The sequence below is a fragment of the Triturus cristatus genome, chromosome 4_1, assembly GCF_964204655.1.
Source record: "Triturus cristatus chromosome 4_1, aTriCri1.1, whole genome shotgun sequence".
NCBI classification, from domain to species: domain Eukaryota; kingdom Metazoa; phylum Chordata; class Amphibia; order Caudata; family Salamandridae; genus Triturus; species Triturus cristatus.
In genome coordinates, this window is record NC_140585.1 from 310,081,117 (window position 1) to 310,102,093 (window position 20,977).

General features: G+C 46.7%; 1 protein-coding gene across 2 annotated transcripts in view; it reads left to right on the forward strand.

Annotated features, from left to right (window-relative positions):
- The window catches only part of LOC146854841 (E3 ubiquitin-protein ligase TRIM39-like), a 259,000-nt gene extending 245,498 nt beyond the window's left edge, over positions 1-13,502 (forward strand). Inside the window, exon 6 of one of the 2 annotated variants that reach the window (XM_085652216.1) lies at positions 10,049-11,672. In XM_085652216.1, the coding sequence (XP_085508342.1) occupies positions 10,049-10,557 (509 nt within the window). In that variant the 3' untranslated portion in view covers positions 10,558-11,672. Of the gene's footprint in view, positions 1-10,048 lie in introns of both variants that reach the window. The other variant, XM_085652215.1, reaches the window with a different exon arrangement.
- The last annotated feature ends 7,475 nt before the right edge of the window (positions 13,503-20,977 follow it).

Genomic DNA, 20,977 nt, shown 5'->3' on the forward strand with positions numbered 1-20,977 from the left:
TGGAGCCGTTACTCACGATGTCGAGCTGGATTCGGCGGCGGCGGCGGCGTCGAGACTGCAGATTTTCCCTTGTGTACTGGAAACAACACTTTCCAGCAATTCAGCAATTCAGTAGATGGTGAAGTCCTTTGGCCCTGTGACTTCAACAGGAGACTGGCACTCTTCCAGCCCTTGGAGATTTTCTTAGCAAGTTGTAGAGAGTACACACACAGTTCCTCTCTCCTGGTCCCTAGGCAAAAATAAAGAAGCAGCTTTCAGGTTCCTCCACAGCAAAACAGCACTCTGGCAGAAAGGGGAGGCAAGTCCTTAGATCAGCAGGTTTCTTGTCCTTGGTACAGGTTTCCTTGTCAGAAGGGATCTCAAGAAAAGCAAAAGGTCCTAAAAGTCCTGGAGGTATCAGGGGGGGCAAAACAGCCCCCAGCAAAGGCAGAAGGGTCCCAAGGAGTCCTGAGCATAAAGAAATGGAGCAGAAACGCTTCCAGCAAAGAAAAGTCCTCCAGGCAAACAGGGGCAGGGCAGGGCCCAGGGAGGCAAGCCTTCCCCTGAGCCCCAGCAGCAGCGCGCCCCTGGTAGATTCAAGTCCAGAACAAGAACACGAACAAGAACATTTTGTAAGGGGACACAGCCCCTTTTTATACACCAAATCCCTTTGTCTCAAGGGTGCAGGGAAGGGGCGAACCAGATCCAACTGGTTCCTGAGCACTTTGTTTTGCTCAGCCCCTCTCCCTATTCAGAGGACAGGCCAGGGTCATCAGTCGCACCACAGGGGGCAGAGCCATCATTGTGTGGGGAAAACCCAGCCCTATTCAGGACCCAGGTGTACTCCTCCCACCCATCTAGCTGCTGATCTCCCCATTCACCACTGGGTGACTCATCCTGACTCTGGGGGATACCTAGCCCGTCACATGACCTCAACCAGCCAATCGCCAGACAAGGCACACATTTCATACTGCACACAGAAGTGCCCACTTCTAGAAGTGGCACTTCCAGACTAGGTACATGCACGCCGCACACATCATCGCGCAGCATTCAATCCCACGAGTCCGCACATACCAAACTCGGGCCTGCACACCCCACGCATCAGGAACTACCAGGACACATACATTCCCCCATGCATTCCTATGGGAGAGCAGGCCAACCTCAACACACGCACGCACTCTACCCTGGGACACAGCGGTAAAGTGCGCAGAAACCCAAAATCACTACACCATGTCATCAATAAAAGCAAAAAAAGTTCAGGGGTGAACCTGCCAGAAGGGCCAAGTCCAACAACAAGTATAGTAAACTTCTATTAGCTCTGTTACTCTGTGCCATCTAATGCAGTTTTCTGACTAGTACAGTATACCTTCTAGTACCTCTGTCACTCTGTGCCATGTAATGCAGTGTACTGGTTATTACAGTATACCATCTAATGCAGTGTACAGACTAGTACTGTAAACCTTCTAGTAGTCCCTTACTCTGTACCATCTAATGCAGTGTACTGACCAGTACTATATACCTTGGAGTAGCTTGTCACTCTGTACCATCAATGCAGTGTACTGAGTAGTACTGTATACCTTGGAGTTGTGCTGTAACTCTGTGCCATCTAATGCAGTATACTGACAAGTACAATATATTTTCTAGTAGCTCCTTTCACTCTGCGCCATCTAAGGCAGTTTTTCTGACTAGTACAGTATACCTTCCAGTACCTCTGTTACTCTGTACCATTTAATGCTGTGTACTGGCTAGTACTGTACACCTTCTAGTAACTCTCTTACTCTTTACCTTCTAATGCAGTGTACTGACCAGTACTATATGCCTTGGAGTACCGCTTTCACTCTGTAACATCAAATGCAGTGTACTGAGTGCTACTATATACCTTGGAGTGGGTTTGCCACTCTGTGCCATCTAAATAAACCTTCTATTAGCTCTGTTACTCTGTGCCATCTAATGCAGTTTTCTGACTAGTGCCGTATACCGTCTAGTGCATCTGTCACTCTGTGCCATCTAATGCATTGAAATGACTAGTACAGTATACCTTCCAGTACCTCTGTCACTCTGTACCATCTAATGCAGTGTACTGACTAGTACTTTACACTTTCTAGTAGCTCGCTTATTCGGCACCATCTAATGCAGTGTACTGCATTTGAGTGGTTTTATATAGCGCTGGCTGGACCCAGAGGTATCAGAGCACTTTACAGGGTACAGCTAGTTACAGTGAGAGTTCTTAACAAAGGCTGATATACATACATGGTAAAACAGAAATAACAAGATTAGCAAAATTTTCACCATCAAAAATAAGAAAAACGTCTGGTATAAGACAAGGCATAACAAGAGGTTTGAAGTGGTACATATCACGTAAAGCAAGTACTAGGAGATAGGCGTTAAAAAACCTAAAGATGTGGATGAGTAGGTTTAATACGCAGGAAGAGACCCCCAATATTTATTGAGGAGGTGAGTTTTGAGATCTCTTTTAAAGCTGGTGTAGGAAGGGTTGCATCGTAGGTCTTTGGGGAGGGCATTGCAGATGTGAGTGGCATTTCCGGAGAAGGAACGGGATTGAGTGGATTTCCTTTTTAGTAGGGTGGGACAAGGAGGAGGGCATTGGTGCTTCTTAGGGGTCGAGTGCTTCCCGCATTGCAGAGTTTATTGGCAAGGTAAGGTGGTGAATTTTGATGGAGGACTTTGTGTGTGATGCATGCGTTTTTTGAAGGCAGATCTACCTTCGATAGGGAGCCATTTTAGGGTTTTGAGAGCTGGGGAAATGTGGTCGAACCATTTGCAGTTGGTGATGAGCCTGGCTGCAAGGTTGAATACAGATTTGAGTGGGGCTAGGTGGACCTTGGGGATTCCAGTGAGGATGGCATTGCCGTTATCGATTCGTGAAAGGACCAGGGATTGAACCACTAATTTAAAATCTTCAGCAGGGAGAAAGGGCTTGATTTTCTTGAGATGACGAAGAGTGAAGAGGGCTCCTTCAGCTAAATTTTTGATGTGGACGTTGAGGTTAAGGCTGTTATCGATGGAGATACCAAGAGATTTAACATAATTGGACAAGGAGAGAGAGCAGTTGAGGGCTTTGAGGTCGGGGATCCAAATTTGAATGGGGAGAAGGTTGTTTTTGGGGGAGAAGAAGATGATTTCAGTTTTTTGGGGGGTTGAGTTTGAGATGATTAAGGCGGAACCAGGATTGGATTTTGTTGAGGGTATTATAAAGGTGTATGATGTCCATGTGGGTTTTGATCTTGCAATAGTTGGGTGTCATCAGCATTTAGATGGTAGTTCATACCAGCTTGCTTAAGAATGAGGGTGAGGGGTTCCATAAAGAGGTTAAAGAGTGAGGGTGAGAGAATAGATCCTTGGGGGACTCCTAGGTTGTCAGGGGTGGGTTTAGAGAGACAGTCATGGATTTTAATTTGTTGGGTTCGATGTTGAAGATAGGAGGCAAACCATTTGTGGGTAATACCATTGAGGTCGAAGCGATCCTTGAGCACATTAAGGAGGGCAGAGTGGTTGACAGTGTCGAAAGCTGCAGAGACATCAAGGAGGATAAGGAGAGATGTTTCACTGTTATCAAGGGAGTGCTGGATGTCATCAACAATGTTTAGTATGGCAGTTTCAGTGCTGCATCCTTTTCTGAAGCCTGATTGTAAGGGGTCAAGAAGGTTGAATTTTTCGATGTGTTTGTCTAATTGGAGTAAAACACATTTTTCAAGGGCTTTAGACAGGAGGGGGAGGTTGGTGATAGGGCAGAGGTTGTTTAAGCCATTGGGATCAGCATTAGCGTTTTTAATAATGGGGGAGATTTGACCAAGTTGGAGGAAGCTTGGGACAGGGAGGTGTTGATGATTGTGATCCAGGAAGGGACAATGATGTGCTTTAGGTCATGGACAAGGTTAGAAGGGAGGGGGTCTTTGGTGTGGGAGGATAGTTTTAGTTTAGTAATAATGCTCTGGACTTCGTGCTCAGTTACAGGGAGGAAATTACACCAGGAGGTGTTATTTTTCAGTCGTGAGTTTGGGAGGTTGGGTGTGAGAGGAGTAAGGGTGGGAGAGTGAGAGGGGTAGTTTAGGGAGGGAATAGGAGCAGGAATGTGTGAGGAGGGGTTAGGGAGAGGTGAGGTAACGGGTTGGTGTGAAGGGGGAGCTAGGGGTGTCAGGTGAGTAGAGAGTGAATTGGAGGTGGTATCAGGGGAAAGTAGGGGGTTAGTTGGGATCTTCATTGAGAGGAAGGTTTGATCTATTTTGGCGATTTTTTCTGAGAAGAAGTGGGCGATTTCTTCACATCTAGTAGTTGAGGCCATCGGGTTAGGGGAAGCTGAGGAGGTTTGGTGTCGAATAATGTTAAACAGTTCTCTAGGTCTGTTTTTGGCCCGATCGAGTTGTGTACGGAAGAAGGATGCCTTTTCGTTAAAAATGTGTTTTTTGTATGTAGATCTAGCTGATCTGAGGAGTGTCAGGTTTGAGTGGGAGGGATGTTGTCTCCAGGTTCTTTCAATTAGTCTTAAGGAGCGTCTTTCGTTATTAAGTTCTGGGTTAAAACAGGATTTGGAAGGGATGTGTCTTAGGGTTTTAAGTTTAGGCGGGGCCAGTTGGTCAAGGACATCCGTGACAGTTTTATTAAAGTGATCAGGAAGCTCATTTACGTTTTGTGAGAGAGGAGTGTGGAGCAGTTGAGCTTGGAGTTTGAACTCGAGTTTGCCTGGAGGGATACCTTTTAGGTTTCTTGTCCATTTCATTGGATTACTTTGTTTTGAGGACAGGGGAGGCTGTGAATGGAGATGGAGAACAGTATGAGGTGGTGGTCGGACCAGTCAATGGGGACGATGTTGGTCAGGGCGGCTAAGTCATTATTAGTAATGATGGCATCAAGGATGGCTCCTTTGGTGTGGGTGGGGGATTGACAAAGTTGTTTGAGGTCGTTGATCTCGAGAATGTTAGTGAAGAGGGAGGTGGTGGGTTCATTGGGGTCATTCAAATGGAGGTTGAGGTCCCCAAGAAAGAGATTTTTAGAGTTGGATAATGAAGATTGTGTGATCAAGTCAGAGAGTTCATCGAAAAAGGGGTGTGGATCAGAGAGTATGTAGATGAATGGGGTGGGCGCCTTGAAGTTTAAGCTCAGCTTTAAGGTATTCGAAGTTGGAGTGGTCTGGGTTATTGACAAGGGAGAGCTGAAGTTCATTTTTGAAGATGATGGCCAGTCCGCCTCCTATTCTGTCAGGTCTGTCTTTTCTGAGGATAGAGTATCCGGGGGGTGAGTAGATCAAGCATGCTTGTTGAGTGTTCATTAAGCCAGGTTTCCGTGAGGAAGGCTATGTCAATGGATTCATTAAGGACAGATTCGGAGATTTCAGTGGTGTGTCGGACGGCTGATCGGCAGTTTATAAGCATGCAGGCAGAGGATTGGGGTTATTTTGGGAGGATGGAGATGTGTGGATGGAAGTGAGTTGAGGTGGGGTATAGGGGGGACAGAACAAGAGGAAATTCTGTTGGTCCCCAGAATAACAGGGATGTGGGAGTAAGGGGGAGGTGGGGTGTTAACTGTAGTGCTAGGCAGGTAGGAGTTGCATAAGTCGGAAAGGTCGGATGGGGAGAGGAGGTTCGAGGTGCGGCGAGGCCTAGATATACGGTTGTGGAGAGGGGGAAGTATTCCAATGATGACGATTGTAGTTGGCGGGGATTAAACGGTTGGGGTGGGGGGAATAGGCACGCAAGAGAACAGGTTCCTGGGTTGAGGGATTTAACCTCTTCTCTAAGTCGGGAGAGTTCGTTTGACAGTAAGGAGAGATTGCGTTCAATGCTATGTAGGGTCAGGGTTATAGGTGAGAGGGGGATATCTGGAGGGGAGGATGAGGGAGAGAGGGAATGGATAGCATTAGTTGTGGACTGGGGGCGGTTATTTGTAAGGTGTGTGAGGACAATAGGGTTGGAGTGAGTAGAGTTAAGGCTATTAGGCATGGGAGGTGTCAAGTTATTAGGCATGGGAGGTGTCATGATGGAGGACAAGAGATCTGAGAACTCGGGATATGTGGAGAGAGATAGAATAAGGGCATAAAGAGTGTGAAGAAGGACTGTGTCAGGGATTGAAGGTGGGAGATTTGGTGGTTACGAAGGAGGGTTAGGAGAGGTTGATGGAGGGGCCGGAGGTGGTACAAAGTGAGAGCCTGGGCGGAGAGGTATGGAATCAGGCTGTGATGTCTCAGAGGGGAGGAGGGGGTTGGTAATGTTAGAAGAGGTGGAGGGGGACAGTTTGTTGTGAGATGTAAGCAGTAGGGAGAGGGAATGTGCAGTAGGGATGTCAGGAAGAGCAGCAATCATAGGTGGGAGAGATAAAATGGGTGACGGTGGTTGGGAGATGTCATTAGGTGTAGAGATGATAGGGGAGGGGGGTGGGGAGTATGTGATTGGAGTATGGTGTTGGTAGGAGGGCAGGCAGGGGAGGGGGAGAGAGGAGTAGGGGGAGGAAGAGAGTGGGGGGTGTTGAGTGATTGGGTATTCGGAAGGTTAGGGTGGAACTTGTCTAGGTGGAGAGACAAGGTGTAGAAGGAGTGCTCAAAGATGGTAAGGTGTGATTCGGCAGCTTGTATGAGGATGTTACCCGTTTTGAAGATGGAGATGTCGATTTCACCTGGAAAGATTGGGGAGGGAGTAGTGGATAATTTAAATCCGCAGGGAATTTTAATTGAGTGAGTGACTGGGAGCTGATGTAAGAAGGTGCTTTTCCATTTGGAGGGGCGTTTGGAATAGAAGATGTAATTGGTTTTTATGGGGGAAGAGAGGCTGAGGTAGTTATCAACAATAAGTGTTTCAGGGTTACGAACGAGTAGTTTATGTTTGAAATTTTTCTTAGCGTTTTTAGACAGATTAGGGCGGTAAAGAACGGACCAGGAGTTGGGGCCATGTCTGGAGAGAGTGTTGTCAAGGGGGGATGTGCGCGTGATTAAAGGGAGGCATTTTGGGACTGGGCTGAGAAGTGGAGAGTTATAGGAACTTAGGTTATGAGGATAAAATGGGGGTAAGGGAAAGAGGATGAATCAGGGGGGAGTGGGAGGGGAGCCTAAACAGTGGTCAACAGCCCATGTTTTTCTGCCAAGAGATTCATAATCGGTAGCAAGTTTAAGCGCACACAGGAGAGTAAGAGAGTGAGGGTGGTGCTGGAGTAGAAGGAGGGGAGAGAGTGTCCAAGTGAGAAATACGCAGGGCACAACAAATGCAAGCGCAGCAGAAGCAGGAGGCCTGCTGAGGTGGGGGAGAGTGACCAAGTGAGAAATACGCAGCGCACAAGAAATGCAAGAGTAGCAGGAGCAGCCAATAACAAACGTACTGTGGCGGGCAGGCCGCAAGGAAGTCGGCTGTTCTGAAGATCTACCGCAACGACGACTACTTGTTAGGAAGTGAGACAAAAGGCAGGTGGGAGATCTGAGGCAGATCGAGACCCATTCAACAAGTCTACGGTCAAGGCAAGAGGCTGATGCAGTTTATATAGGGCTGCAGAGATATTTAGATAAACATCCGCAGCTCCCGAGTATGTTGAAGAACAAAGGTGCAGTCGAGGAAGGCAGTGTTGGAGGTGGGTTACCCTTCCAGCGACGCACCGAGACGGGCCAGGCGGCGCCGGAGCCGTAAGAGACACACCAGACCGGTCCAGGATCGGGACTCAAAGATCAGGGGCACAACAGGGAATCAGCAGGGCTGGCGTCGTATCTTAACTTCAGATGGGCCAGGCGGCACCGGAGCAGTACATTAAAGACACTAAGGGGTATGCATTTGTTGTACCTGAGTAGTAATTACTGTACCTTACTCCATGTTTAAGTAACACTTCCTGTTAAAAAACATTATTTACAATTGGTGGTGATGCGTACGGGAGTGTTAGTCGAATATGGGTCGGTGAATTAGTTCAAGAAAAGATCACGCAGATATCTTGGCGTTCTGGCCCTCTTCGGGCTAAACTTCAGGCAGGCCAGGTGGCACCGGAGCAGTACGAGACCCACCAGCCCGGTCCAGAGACTAGTATAGAAAACCTTCTAGTATCTCTGTCACTCTGTACTATCAAATGCAGTGTACTGAATATTAATGTATACCTTCTAGTAGCTCTGTTACTCTATGCCATGTAATGCAGTGTACTGACTAGCACAGTATACCTTCCAGTACCTCTGTCACTCTGTACCATCAAATGCAGTGTACTGACTAGTACTCTACACCTTCTAGTAGCTCTCTTATTTTTTACCTTCTAATGCAGTGTACTGACCAGTACTATATGCCTTGCATTACCGCTTTCACTCTGTAACATCAAATGCTGTGTACTGAGTAGTACAGTATACTTTCCAGTACCTCTGTTACTCTGTACCATTTAATGCAGTGTACTGGATAGTACTGTACACCTTCTAGTAGCTCTCTTACTCTGTAGGGTACTGGTTAGTACTGTATACCTTGGAGTACCGCTGTCTCTCTGTAACATTCAATGCAGTGTACTGACCAGCACTCTACTGGGCAGGTTTACAAGGAAATGACGCATTTGCATAGATGCACCAGTTTCCTTGCATCAGCGCCGAATGTCCTTACGCCACTCTGGATGCACTGTATTTACAATACAGTGCTCCATGGCGCAAGGATTAACAGATGCGTCAGAAATTCTGCCACATCTGTTGGCGTAAAAGTGACGCATTGCTGGATTTTCTCTTGAAAGTGGCGCAACTCCAGCAATGTGCCACAACAGATAGGTGAGTCCCATACAGAAAGCCCTGCGTCATTCCCTATGCCTGGTCTGAGCAGACATAAGGATTTTAACGCAGTGAAGGCGTAGAGTGACGCAGTGAAATCTTGTAGATTTCACTACGTCATTTCTACATGTTTTTTTCCGTGGGAACGCCCACCCTGCATACATTATACCTGATGCAGGTATAATGTGACGCAGGGCTTTACAACGTGAGGCATCTCCCTAGATGCGTCATGTTGTAAATGGGCCGCAACATTTACGCTGCGGCTGCGTCACAAAAGTGACGCAACAGCAGCGCAAATGTCATGCAAGGGACTTGTAAATCTGCCCCTACACCTTCTAGGAGCTCTCTGACTCTGTACCATCTAATGCAGTGTACTGACCATTACTATGGAGTAGCTTGTCAATCTGTACCATCGAATGCAGTGTGCTGAGTAGTACTGTAAACCTTGCAGTGGGGTTGTCACTCTGTGCCATCTAATGCAGTTTAATGCGTAGTATAGCATATCTTACAGTACCTCTGTCACTCTGTGCCATAAAATGCTGTGTACACCGACTAGTACAGTATACCTTCCATTACCTCTGTGACTCTGTTCCATCTAATGCAGTGTACTAACTAGTACAGTATACCTTCCATTACCTCTGTGATTCTGTACCATCTTATGCAGTGTAGTAACTAGTACAGTATACATCCCATTACCTCTGTGAATCTGTACCTTCTAATGCAGTGTACTGAATAGTACTGTATACATTGGGGTGGTTTGTCACTCTCTGCCATCTAGTGCAGTGTACTAACAAGTACAGTATACCTTCTATTAGCCCTGTTACTCTGTGCCATCTAATGCAGTTTTGTAACTAGTACAGTACACCTTCCAGTACCTCTGTCACTCTGTGCCATGTAGTGCAGTGTACTGACTAGTACTCTACACCTTCTAGTAGCTCCCTTACTCTGCACCATCTAATGCAGTGTGCTGACCAGTACGATATACCTTGGAGTAGCTTGTCACTCTGTACCATCAAATGCAGTGTACTGAGTAGTACTGTATACCTTGGAGTGGGGCTGTCACTCTGTTGCATCTAATGCAGTATAATGCCTAGTATAGCAGTACGCTGCATGGTACAGTGTAGTGTGTAGTAGAATGTCCTGTCTATGCAGTGCAGGGTGCTGTTTGGTGTAGTGTGCGCTCTAGATGAATGTACGCTTTAGTGTAGTGAGCTGTCTCGTGCCGTTCGCTCTCTAGCGCCGCGTGCACCTTCCAGATGTGGTGTAAATTAATCATATGTAAAACAGAAGCAGTAATGACAGCGTTTATTCATGTCATTAAATCTCTAATTCTGAATCTCTTCTCTGCAGTGATGGTGACTCTGGATCCTGACACAGCTCATCGTTGCCTCCTTCTGTATGAGGAAGGGAGACGTGTGAGAGAGGCGGACACAGCACAGACCCTGCCGGACACCCCCAAGAGATTCACCTGCTGCTACTGTGTGCTGGGGAGCGAGGGGTTCACCTTCGGCAGACATTACTGGGAGGTGCAGCTGCTGCAGGAGGGGTGGCTGTGGTATGTGGGTGTCGCAGCAGAGTCTGTGAACAGGAAGGGTGAGATCACATTGTCACCTGAGGAGGGAGTCTGGGCTGTGGAGGGGCTGGAGGGGAAGTACTCGGCTCTCACCTCCCCTCTGACTCCTCTGTCCCCACGTGAGAAGCCCCTGAAGCTGGGGGTGTATCTGGACTACGAGGGGGGGCGGCTGTCCCTGTACAATGCTGACTCCTGGGAGCTTCTCTACTCCTTCCCGCAGGCCCCCTTCACAGAGAGGCTCTTCCCGTACTTCCATCTCTGGAAAGCAGAGTTGAGGCTGGTGTGAGAGCTGCAGAGAGCTTCAGCCCCTCATCCTTCCTTCGCACCCCCTGCAGGGGAGGAGTGGAGCTGAGGCTGGTGTGAGAGCTGCAGGGAGCTTCAGCCCCTCATCCTTCCTTCACACCCCCTGCAGGGGAGGAGCAGAGCTGACGCTGGTGTGAGAGCTGCAGGGAGCTTCAGCTCCTCATCCTTCCTTTGCACCCCCTACAGGGAAGGAGCGGAGCTGAGGCTGGCGTGAGAGCTGCAGAGAGCTTCAGCCCCTCATCCTTCCCTCCCACCCCCCTACAGGGAAGGAGCGGAGCTGAGGCTGGTGTGAGAGCTGCAGGGAGCTTCAGCCACTCATCCTTCCTTCGCACCCCCTACAGGGGAGGAGCAGAGCTGAGGCTGGTGTGAGAGCTGCAGGGAGCTTCAGCCCCTCATCCTTCCCTCCCATCCCCCTACAGGGAAGGAGCGGAGCTGAGGCTGGTGTGAGAGCTGCAGGGGGCTTCAGCCCCTCATCCTTCCTTCGCACCCCCCTACAGGGTAGGAGCGGAGCTGAGGCTGGTGTGAGAGCTGCAGGGAGCTTCTGCCCCTCATCCTTCCCTCCCACCCCCCTACAGGGGAGGAGCGGAGCTGAGGCTGGTGTGAGAGCTGCAGGGAGCTTCAGCGCCTCATCCTTCCATCCCACCCCCCTACAGGGGAGGAGCGGAACTGAGGCTGGTGTGAGAGCTGCAGGGAGCTTCTGCCCCTCATCCTTCCCTCCCACCCCACTACAGGGGAGGAGCGGAGCTGAGGCTGGTGTGAGAGCTGCAGGGAGCTTCAGACCCTCATCCTTCCCTCCACCCCCTTCAGGGGAGGAGTGGAGCTGAGGCTGGTGTGAGAGCTGCAGGGAGCTTCAGCCCCTCATCCTTCCCTCCCACCCCCCTACAGAGGAGGGAGTCACGTAACCTTAGTTTGAAACGCACTTAATACATATGATCAATGTTTCAATAATCATTCAGTAAAAGATACAAAAACACACACATATACCAATTTAAGAGATTCAGAAAATGAATTCCTTTTTACTCTGTTATATGAATCAACCAGATATTTAGCAAAATATTTACAGGACTGACCAACAATAAAACACAAAGACCGTGAGACAATTAGTGGCTAATCGTGCTTAGTGATATAGTGTTTGACCACAGATTCACATATATAACACACATTTACAATGACGGACGAAATTTTACAAAGAAAATCCAAAGTCAAAAGCATAAACCACAACAGGATATAATATTCCATATTCTAATTGTGGGGTTGCGTGGACAAGTTGAACAGGCAACGTCGACGTTTCGACCCTATAAAGTAGTGCAGGTGTGTAAGCATCTAAAGCGGGTCTTCATCAGGACAAGAAAAGGGAGAATGGCAGCCTGTAAGTGCAAAAAATTGAATCAGAACTATGTGTGTGTTATATAGCTTAAGATAAACTAAAAATTCAGCGGCAAACTGCTCACCTGGTATCTAGGATATATATGATTTAATTTCCTGGAATCACATTTAAGGAGATGTCAGGCGACACCTCTCTAGGTCGTCTGTTCTGTAACAGATAAGGGAGATTGGAATAACACAAAAACTTCCCTGTAGATCTACTCAGTGTCATGCGATGCAAGGGAAAACCACGTACCTTGAAAATTATTTACTCCAATGGGAAAGGTGGTGCCGTCGTAACGATCGCCACAAACTGTAAAGGGAACGACATAGTTTAAACCACTTGGCATCAGCAGAGGCTGATGTATAATTAACTGTGAACACTGTGCATGGCTGAGAAAACAGGGGAATCGTTAATTAGTCACCCGTGGGGAAGGACATACACGTGATGGTACATCCAAAGGGAAACATATTAAATGAATCGCCCGTGAGGAAAGGGGTTATTTGCATGTACACGCATAAGTTATATTTAAAACGGTAGAGGAACCAATGAAAAGTGTATATTACACACAGCAAGGCTGAGGCTGCAATACTCTAACGATTAAAAAAATGTCACGAAGATATTTGGACATTTATAGAGATTGCGTGCACAAAAAACACAGAAAAACAGATCGCTTCGATTCTGAAAAAGCCAACGATCTTTCTACAATCTTTTAACAGCGATGGGGAGCCGAACAAAACACAGAACGAATCGCATAAATCGTTTAACAGTGAAGTAATAAAATTACGCGCTCGCTAGACAGATCACATCGTGGCAAGTCTAATGGGAGGGAATCGTATTGATGTGAAGTTAACGTTCTACCGAGTGAACTAAGTGTCACAGAAGGGAGTTACCAAAGTAAATTAGTCGAGAAGCTTACTTAGTGTAATCTGGAAAGACGTCCGCGTCCGTCAGTTACTCAGCAACTAATGACAGCGAGCGGGTGGTGAGATTCACTATTTGATGTAATCTCATGAAGCGTGAACATGCGAGAAACTGACACACCTCTCATTGTTGCAAAACATGGTCCGGATTCTTGCATCCACTTTAACTGTTGCAAGCGAAACCTAAACCGCGGTGTTTATTCAAAATTGAAACATATGAATAAATGAAGAGGGAAGGGGGGGCTCGCGGTTGGGGGGAAAAATTGTGTTATGTATATATCGGGGATATCTATCCTCGTTGATTTCTCACATATGTAAGGACACTAAATGGTACATTGATGTTATACATAAAATATATTGTAATGATGTGACCAAATCAAATATTATGCAGTAAAACGCCTAAACGCATTAATTTCACAACAGTGCATATAATGCAGATGACTAGTGAAGTGGTACATAAATACCACAAAAATAACCATATTGAAATGGTGTGATTCATCATTATCATGATTGTAGTATATTGTAATAGTATAACTAAATGTAGCAATGTGCAGTAGACCACCAGAGCGTATTTTTTTCACGTTAGTACATAGTAAGCAAAGGAATAATATAATAGTTCAAGATGCCATAAAATAAACATATTATAAAGATGTGAGATTATTCTATACAACTCGAGCACGCATGTCTCACACAAATGCAAGCCTGATTAGAAATTTACATGGTACAGGAAATATTGCTGTTTTACAAATCCAGATTAGAGAACTCAACAATTGAGTAATCTCACAAATTGCTCATTTGAATATATGTCTCTTCATGCTCATTGAGGGCATGGCTAACAGCCTCAAGGATATGAATCCAACGGCATTCTTTGTAGTTAAGAGAGGTGGCAATATTCCCTCCCCTTTGGTGTAATACGATTGTTTCTACGACCCACCATTCAAGATGTTCATGGGTGTGTCCTGCTCTTGTGTAGTGTTCTACTAGGGGAGCCCCTTGGGTCTTACATTTAAGTCTACTATGATGCTGCAGAATCCTGTTCTTGACTTTCTGGGTCGTCTGACCAACATAGATCAGTTGACATGGGCATCTAATAGCGTAAATAACATTCTGACTGTTACAATTAGTAAACTGATTAAGGGCATATGTCTTTACCCGGTGTATGAACATAGTTCCAGATATGGTGTATTGGCATGCCTTACAGTGACTACATCTGTGGTGTCCTGTGATAGGTGGCAAACTAAGTTGTGATCTGATATCAGGCATGGGAGGTGGTTCTAAGTAAGAGGACACTACAAAGTCCTTGATATTTTTTGCACGCTTGAATGAAAACATGGGTGCCTCGGTCAAACAGATTTCTGATCCAACCAAGTTCCAGTATTTTTTAATAACCTTTTTTATTTCATTGCTTCTGGTATTGAAGGTCGTTACGCACATCAGCTTGTCCATTTTTTGATCTCTAGGTTGTAATTCCAGTAGAGTTTCTCGTGGTCTATACCAGGCTCTTTTTCTGGCTCTGTTGAGGAGTCCCTTAGGGTACCCCCTTTCCTTTAGTTTGGTGATGAGTATGTCGGTTTCTTTGAAATAATCCTTTCTTCTAGTACAATTGCGACGCAATTGCAAAAATTGTCCATATGGTAAGTTGTCCCTAAGGTTCCTAGGGTGATGGGAATTGTATTGTAGCAGGGTATTTCTGTCTGTAGGTGTTTTATATAGGTTCATCACTATTCTTCCATCCTCTACTTCTAGTGTCAGATCCAGGAAAGGAATTGAGTCATTGCTGTGGGCTATGGTAAATTGGATATCCAAGCTGCGAGAATTCAGCCATGATAGAAATGCCATCAGTTGATCGACTGTACCTGACCATAGCATTAGAATATCATCAATGTATCGCTTCCAAGCAGAGATGTTATCGATATAGGGATTTTGGTCAGAGTAGATATTCTTCTCTTCGAAATAATCCATGAATAGATTCGCTAGGCTCGGCACGAACCCTGCTCCCATGGCTACTCCTCTGCACTGGTAGAAGAACACATTTTGGAAAATGAAGTAGTTTTTTGTCATCGCAATTTGTAGCAATTGTACAAGAAATTCAGTGGGAATCCAATGGGGTGTAGGACGAGTGTCTAATATGTTCCTGATGACTTCGATGGCCTCCTCTTGCGGTATACTAGTGTACAACGAGCACACGTCAAGTGTGACGAATAGCTGTGTAGATCTATCAAAGGGTTGATCTTCAAACAATTGAATAGTATGCATTGTATCTCGGATAAATGATCTGGTCTCAAGGACAAATGGCTGTAGGAAACTGTACAAATATTGATTCAAAGGTTCCAAAACTGATCCACACCCGTACACAATTGGTCTTCCCGGAGGTTTTTGTAGATTCTTGTGTACTTTCGGGATTGTATAGATCGTGGGGATCCTTGGGTTTACTTTGTTGAGGAACTTGCATTCTCCCTACAGGGGAGAAGCGGAGCTGAGGCTGGTGTGAGAGCTGCAGGGAGCTTCAGACCCTCATCCTTCCCTCCCACCCCACCTACAGGGGAGGAGCGGAGCTGAGGCTGGTGTGAGAGCTGCAGGGAGCTTCAGACCCTCATCCTTCCCTCCCACTCCCCTAAATGGGAGGAGCGGAGCTGAGGCTGGTGTGAGAGCTGCAGGGAGCTTCAACCCCTCATCCTTTCCTCTCACCCCTCTACAGGGGAGGAGCGGAGCTGAGGCTGGTGTGAGAGCTGCAGGGAGCTTCAGACCCTCATCCTTCCCTCCCACCCCCCCTACAGGGGAGGAGCGGAGCTGAGGCTGGTGTGAGAGCTGCAGGGAGCTTCAGACCCTCATCTTTCCTGCCCCCTTCTGCAGTGATAACAATGTGACCAGGAGCACAAGCAGAGACGCTTTTAAATAATACAACGCTCCCTTTGGGGATAAGTCTCGGGGGGGGGCAGTAATTCCAGTGAACCCTCAACTATCATCTACAGTTTGAACCCCAACATTTCAAAGAATCTTCTTCAGAATGGCGCGCCCACATTTTGCCATGACAACCAGAAGGCCCAGAGGAAGCTGGTTTTACACTAAAAGAGAGAGGAGAGAGATTAGGGTGGGGGCTAGATGGGGGGGGCAGAGTAAGGTGGGTTTACACTGAAAGAGAGAGAGGGTGACCCGACAGCTTTCCTCTCAGTGCCTCACTGTAACTTTAGTCCATGATAGTTGCTTCCTTCCATGCCTGGGCCGTGTGTCCTTAACATGACACAGTTGTGTCGGGGTAAACTGCTGGGCATAGGACGTGTCATGGGCTCCTCTGGGACCCTCTCTGAGTGAGTTGAGGCCGAGGACACCTCCTCTCTGTCATATGGCCTTGAACCTGGGGCTCACCAGGGAGGCATTTTGTGTCCTCTGCCTCTTATGTTGTCACCAAAGTCAGCAATAGGTGTTTACGTTTGTTTCCTGAAGAGCCCCTATCCCCCCCCCCCCTTTAAAATACCCAGCACCTGCTGGTGACCCCCATCCTTCTGTACAACTGCTGCTGTTCCTTAAAATAAAATGTCATTTCAGTAGCAACTTCCGAAGTATTATAGGCCAAGCTGTCAAGAGTCCATCTAACAGGGAACGCACAAGCCCCAGAGTGCACCGCGCCATTGGTTTAAAATGGCACCACTGACTGGACATGTTACACAAGCCTCAGCATCGGTGGTGCTTGTACCATCCACAGCCGCTGGTGGCTTTTACCGATTACAAACAAAGAACAGGCCCAAAGCACCAAGGATGCAAGGTTACTGAGCACGCACAAAAGGGATGTAACTGACCTTGCGTAAGTACTCCTGGAGCCGAGGCAGCGTTTCAAGATCGTTTATCGACCATATTATACAACACAGGGGCAATATCTGGACCCCCTTACACGGACACAACTGCATTGTTCCTCTCGTGACAGTGTCACTCAAAGGTGTTAAATGTCACACAAACACCCAGAAAAGGGGTGACTGTCACACACACGCAAGCTGAAAGCTTGGCAGCTGTTGGGGGAGGCTGTGGCAATGGTTTACACAAGGACCAATGTGTCATGTGTAGAGGCGCGAGCCGAGCCAGAGCCGAGCCAAGGTTCTGAAATGGCTCTTAGAGCCCTTCAACCAGCCTAGGCCAAAAAATATCTTTTCACGTTCATTTCCATAATGTGGCACGATCATTTCTCTGTTGGTCCTACAGAATGGCGCAGCCTTTTAACCTCACTATAAGGAACAACTGCAGCTGCTCACCGTTGGACGTGCTTCAATCACAGTGAAACTTCTCACATACTTGCAGTTTTTTAGGTCTCGGCTCAAAGGCTGCGCTTGCGCAGTCTCGCTCCGAGATTTAATGACTTGGAGAAGAGGGGATTGAACCCGCCCCTCTTATCCCCTCTTCTCCATTGGCTGGCCTCTTGAATGCTGGTCAGCCATTGGAGAAGAGATTCGTCTCTCCGAACAGGCCCCGTCCTTTTCGGATTCGGGGGGCGTGTTTTTTGCTACTTTTCTAATTATCTCCTCCAGCCAATGGCAAGAGGAGAACACGCCCCCGAATCCGAAAGCGGCGCTGCCTTTCTCCGAGGCATTTCTGCTTCGCCTCGGAGAAAGGCGGCAGCGCTGGGACTGATTTCTTCAAACAGGCATCCCCTCTCCTCGCTGCTTCCATCCCTGGCCGGTCCCTGCTCCTGGCCGCCCTCTTCGCCTCGGAGCCCGTCAGCCCGCAGAGGAGCCTGGTGTGGGGACATCGCCATGCCTCAGCGCAAACTCACATTGGCGTACAGAGTTTGGTGAATCCCGGCTGTAATTAATTTATGTGAAAAATATTCGATTTGTAAATTACGTTTCCGGGAAAATATTAGCTCTACTGTTAGGCACTGTTGTAGGTAGAAATGTGCACTCCGATATCCTGATTTGCCGAGTTTTGGTCATTGCAATAGATACTGTGTGACTAGTTAAAGATCCCGAATGTGTAAGCGGCTAAGCTCACGGATCTCATGATCGTAGGAAATTTTAGTGGACATGTAAATTGATTCGCACAGATACGAATTTCACAAGGATAACGTCGTCGTGCGGGGACCTCTGGCCAACTGGTATCAGATTAAGTGTGTTAGGCGACTAGGTCTTACAAATATTTTATCAAACTATATTTCCTATTGAGGTAGCCCAGAAGTGCGAGTAGCGTGTGCAAGGGCTCAATCTGGAGTGAGTCACACCACTTTAAAGTGTACTATTGGGTGCGTGCCTGCAGGGGCGTGGCTTGTCTAACTAGAGACGAATGTTCTCGGTGATATTGTGAGTGAAAAGAAGGGCTGCCTTACACTCGGGACAGAAACAATGTACTCCTCTGCCACTCGGAACCTCGTGGCGTGGGCCGTTGCACGTGAGCTCCACATGAGGTCGGTGTCTCAAATCCTTAGGAAAATTAAGGTCAGGACATTCCAGTATTAAGCGAATCCCGAGCCATCACTGGACAGCTCTTCTGTGGCCAGCTTGTTCCAGACCACGTCTATGTGGCTATGCCGCAGATGTCACACACGTTGCCTATACCTAAACATTTCACTCAGAGTATATGTAGGCTTGACTGGTGGGTTGATGGTCACAGGCGTAGCTCATACATGCCAATATTTCGAAACAGGAAAGATGGAAGCTAGAGGAAAAACATTGGGGGGGGGATTGTTTTCTCTATTGACCAGTATTGAAACGTAAGCAATTTTAGGTGAAAGATGGCTAAAATAAACCCGTTTTTGGCTTTCAAAATAGGGAGTCTCTCACCTGAATCTTGTCTGCTAGCATCTATGGTAGGTTCTATTGGTGTAGCAGGTGCAGTGAGACTCGGGCACAGAGGGGAACACTGAACCCTGATTGTTTATGTATTTTATAATTCAGACAGCAGCCAAGGTACCCATTTCCTTCCTTGCACTAGGGCCCATGATACACTGGCTACGCTACTGGGTTGTCCTTCCTTAGTCAGCAAGGGTCAGTCCATCCCATGATCCCATCTAAATGTGGTAATTTGCCTTACAATTTAGGCTCAACACTCCTTGATTATGTCATCGAGATGTCATATGAACTTATTATGGAGCACAGAGGTGTCACAATCACAAGCAGAAGTATTCTACATCAATGCTACTTCTAGTCCAAGATGCACAATGGCTACAAACGCCGGATGTAGCTGAGTGGATGCGTGTTTGCCTTTACGAGTGTAAACAATCTGTGTGACCTGGCTATCCTGAGGGTCCAGGTACTCAGAAAGTGGGGATGCAGGGTTAGTTGAAAAACCCCTTGTGAATAATAACCAATTAAACACTAACCGCTGTTTCATGAATTTTTAGCCTTTTGATAAATGCATTTAAAAAAACTTTTGGACACTGCTTCTGTACCTCGAAGCCCAGCTTTAAATATGCAGGATTGCGAATGACGATGTCATTCACCATCTAGCTGTTTTCACGTTGTGCAATTAAACAGTGTACCACAAACATTTGCTAGCATACAATCCACTTTATTGAGGCAGGTTTGTGGTTTCAACTTATTGATATTGAAATACATCATAAAATCATCCTAGTAATTCATCATACATTCCTGACATCCTTCCTTCCCTAAACCCCCCCCCCAAGTATAAACATTCCCCCAAAACAACTTCCCATAACCCAAAATATCTTTCTTCTATCATTCCCCTTCCCTTGCATTCCACAATGGGTGAAGTTTTGAAAATGTGGGCTACCTGACAGCGTATTCACACATTGAGATTTTAGGGCAATGGCCCCTTTAATCTCCAGATATCACACTTTATTCAGTTAAATTGGAATTCCATGTGTACTGTCGCATGTTTTGTATCATCCCAGACGCAATTTGTCTTTAATGATCAGATGAAATCTCTCCGCATGCTTTCCTCATTTCTACTTAAAGGAGTTGTCTTATCCATCCAGACACAGCTTGCGGTGCCAGGTGCAGGGTCATGGTGTCCGTGTGCTGTCACCACAGCCCCCACACGCTTCATTGTTGTATTTATGTGCATTCATACCAACATGTGGGGCATTATTAAGAGTGCATTACAAACTCAGTAGACTTTCAGTGATTGAAAGCCTGTGGAGTTCTGAAGCTAAATGTACCTTTGAAGGGGCCTCTACCAGTAAAACCCTCAAAGGGCTTCCCCCTTTCCTTTGCCTCAGAGTGCCGCTGTAAATCACAGAGCATCATGATCTCTTTTCATAAGAACCCCACCTTGGCATCACTTGGCACCGATAGGATGCTGGTTGTGCAACCTGAATAAGTTGTGCAAGTGTGGGCTATGCTGACGCTTGAGTTGTGCAGTATGCATGAAATGCAAGGCAAGAGTAATGCTGGGTATCAATTGCCTGGTGTGTGGTGTCCCCGACACGATATAGGTAGAGGGTGCCTAAGGCTATGCATTACAGAATCTTTGCAATGACCTATGAAGGATATGACTGGACACCTTACATGAGCAGTGCTGGACATCATTCAATCAAGAGGAGGTATTGTGCATGAGGGAATTAATAGCTATGAGGTGTACAGGGTATGAGCTGTTCTATAGAGGAGATAAGTTGTTCCAGATGTGAGGTGTGCCATATCCAAGGGTTGGTCAGGAGCTATGCAGAAAACAAGCTGTGTGTAGATTGAGCTTTACTTTGCCTGAAGTTTGAAGGGTATGAACTGGAAGAGACAACTAAGCAAATTGCTCGAGGTGGGAAAGGCATGACCTTTGTACTTAACATCTTGACTGACAAGCCAAGGCCTGTTATAAACATTGCACGTTGATGTTTTATCGTTTACCAATCTTTAGCATTTTCTAATTGATGCATTTACCTTGCTGGTGTCCTGGCAACCCTCCACCACCTCTGAAAGACAGGAGTCATTTCTCAGGGAAGTACTTAAGTGACAAGTTGACCTCTTTTTGCCAAAAGTATAGTCACCTACAGTTTATTGGGCTTGTCGGGTGCTTATGTTTAAAACAAAATTGTGTAAAAAGTTAATGGGTCAAGTGCATTAAAGTTAGGTGGAGTAGAGATTTCAAGTTAGATATAGTAAAATACTGTGAGCTGGAAAGTCATTTTCATTACTGACAGTGGTTCTAACGTAAACGTGTGCAATATTCGGCAAAAT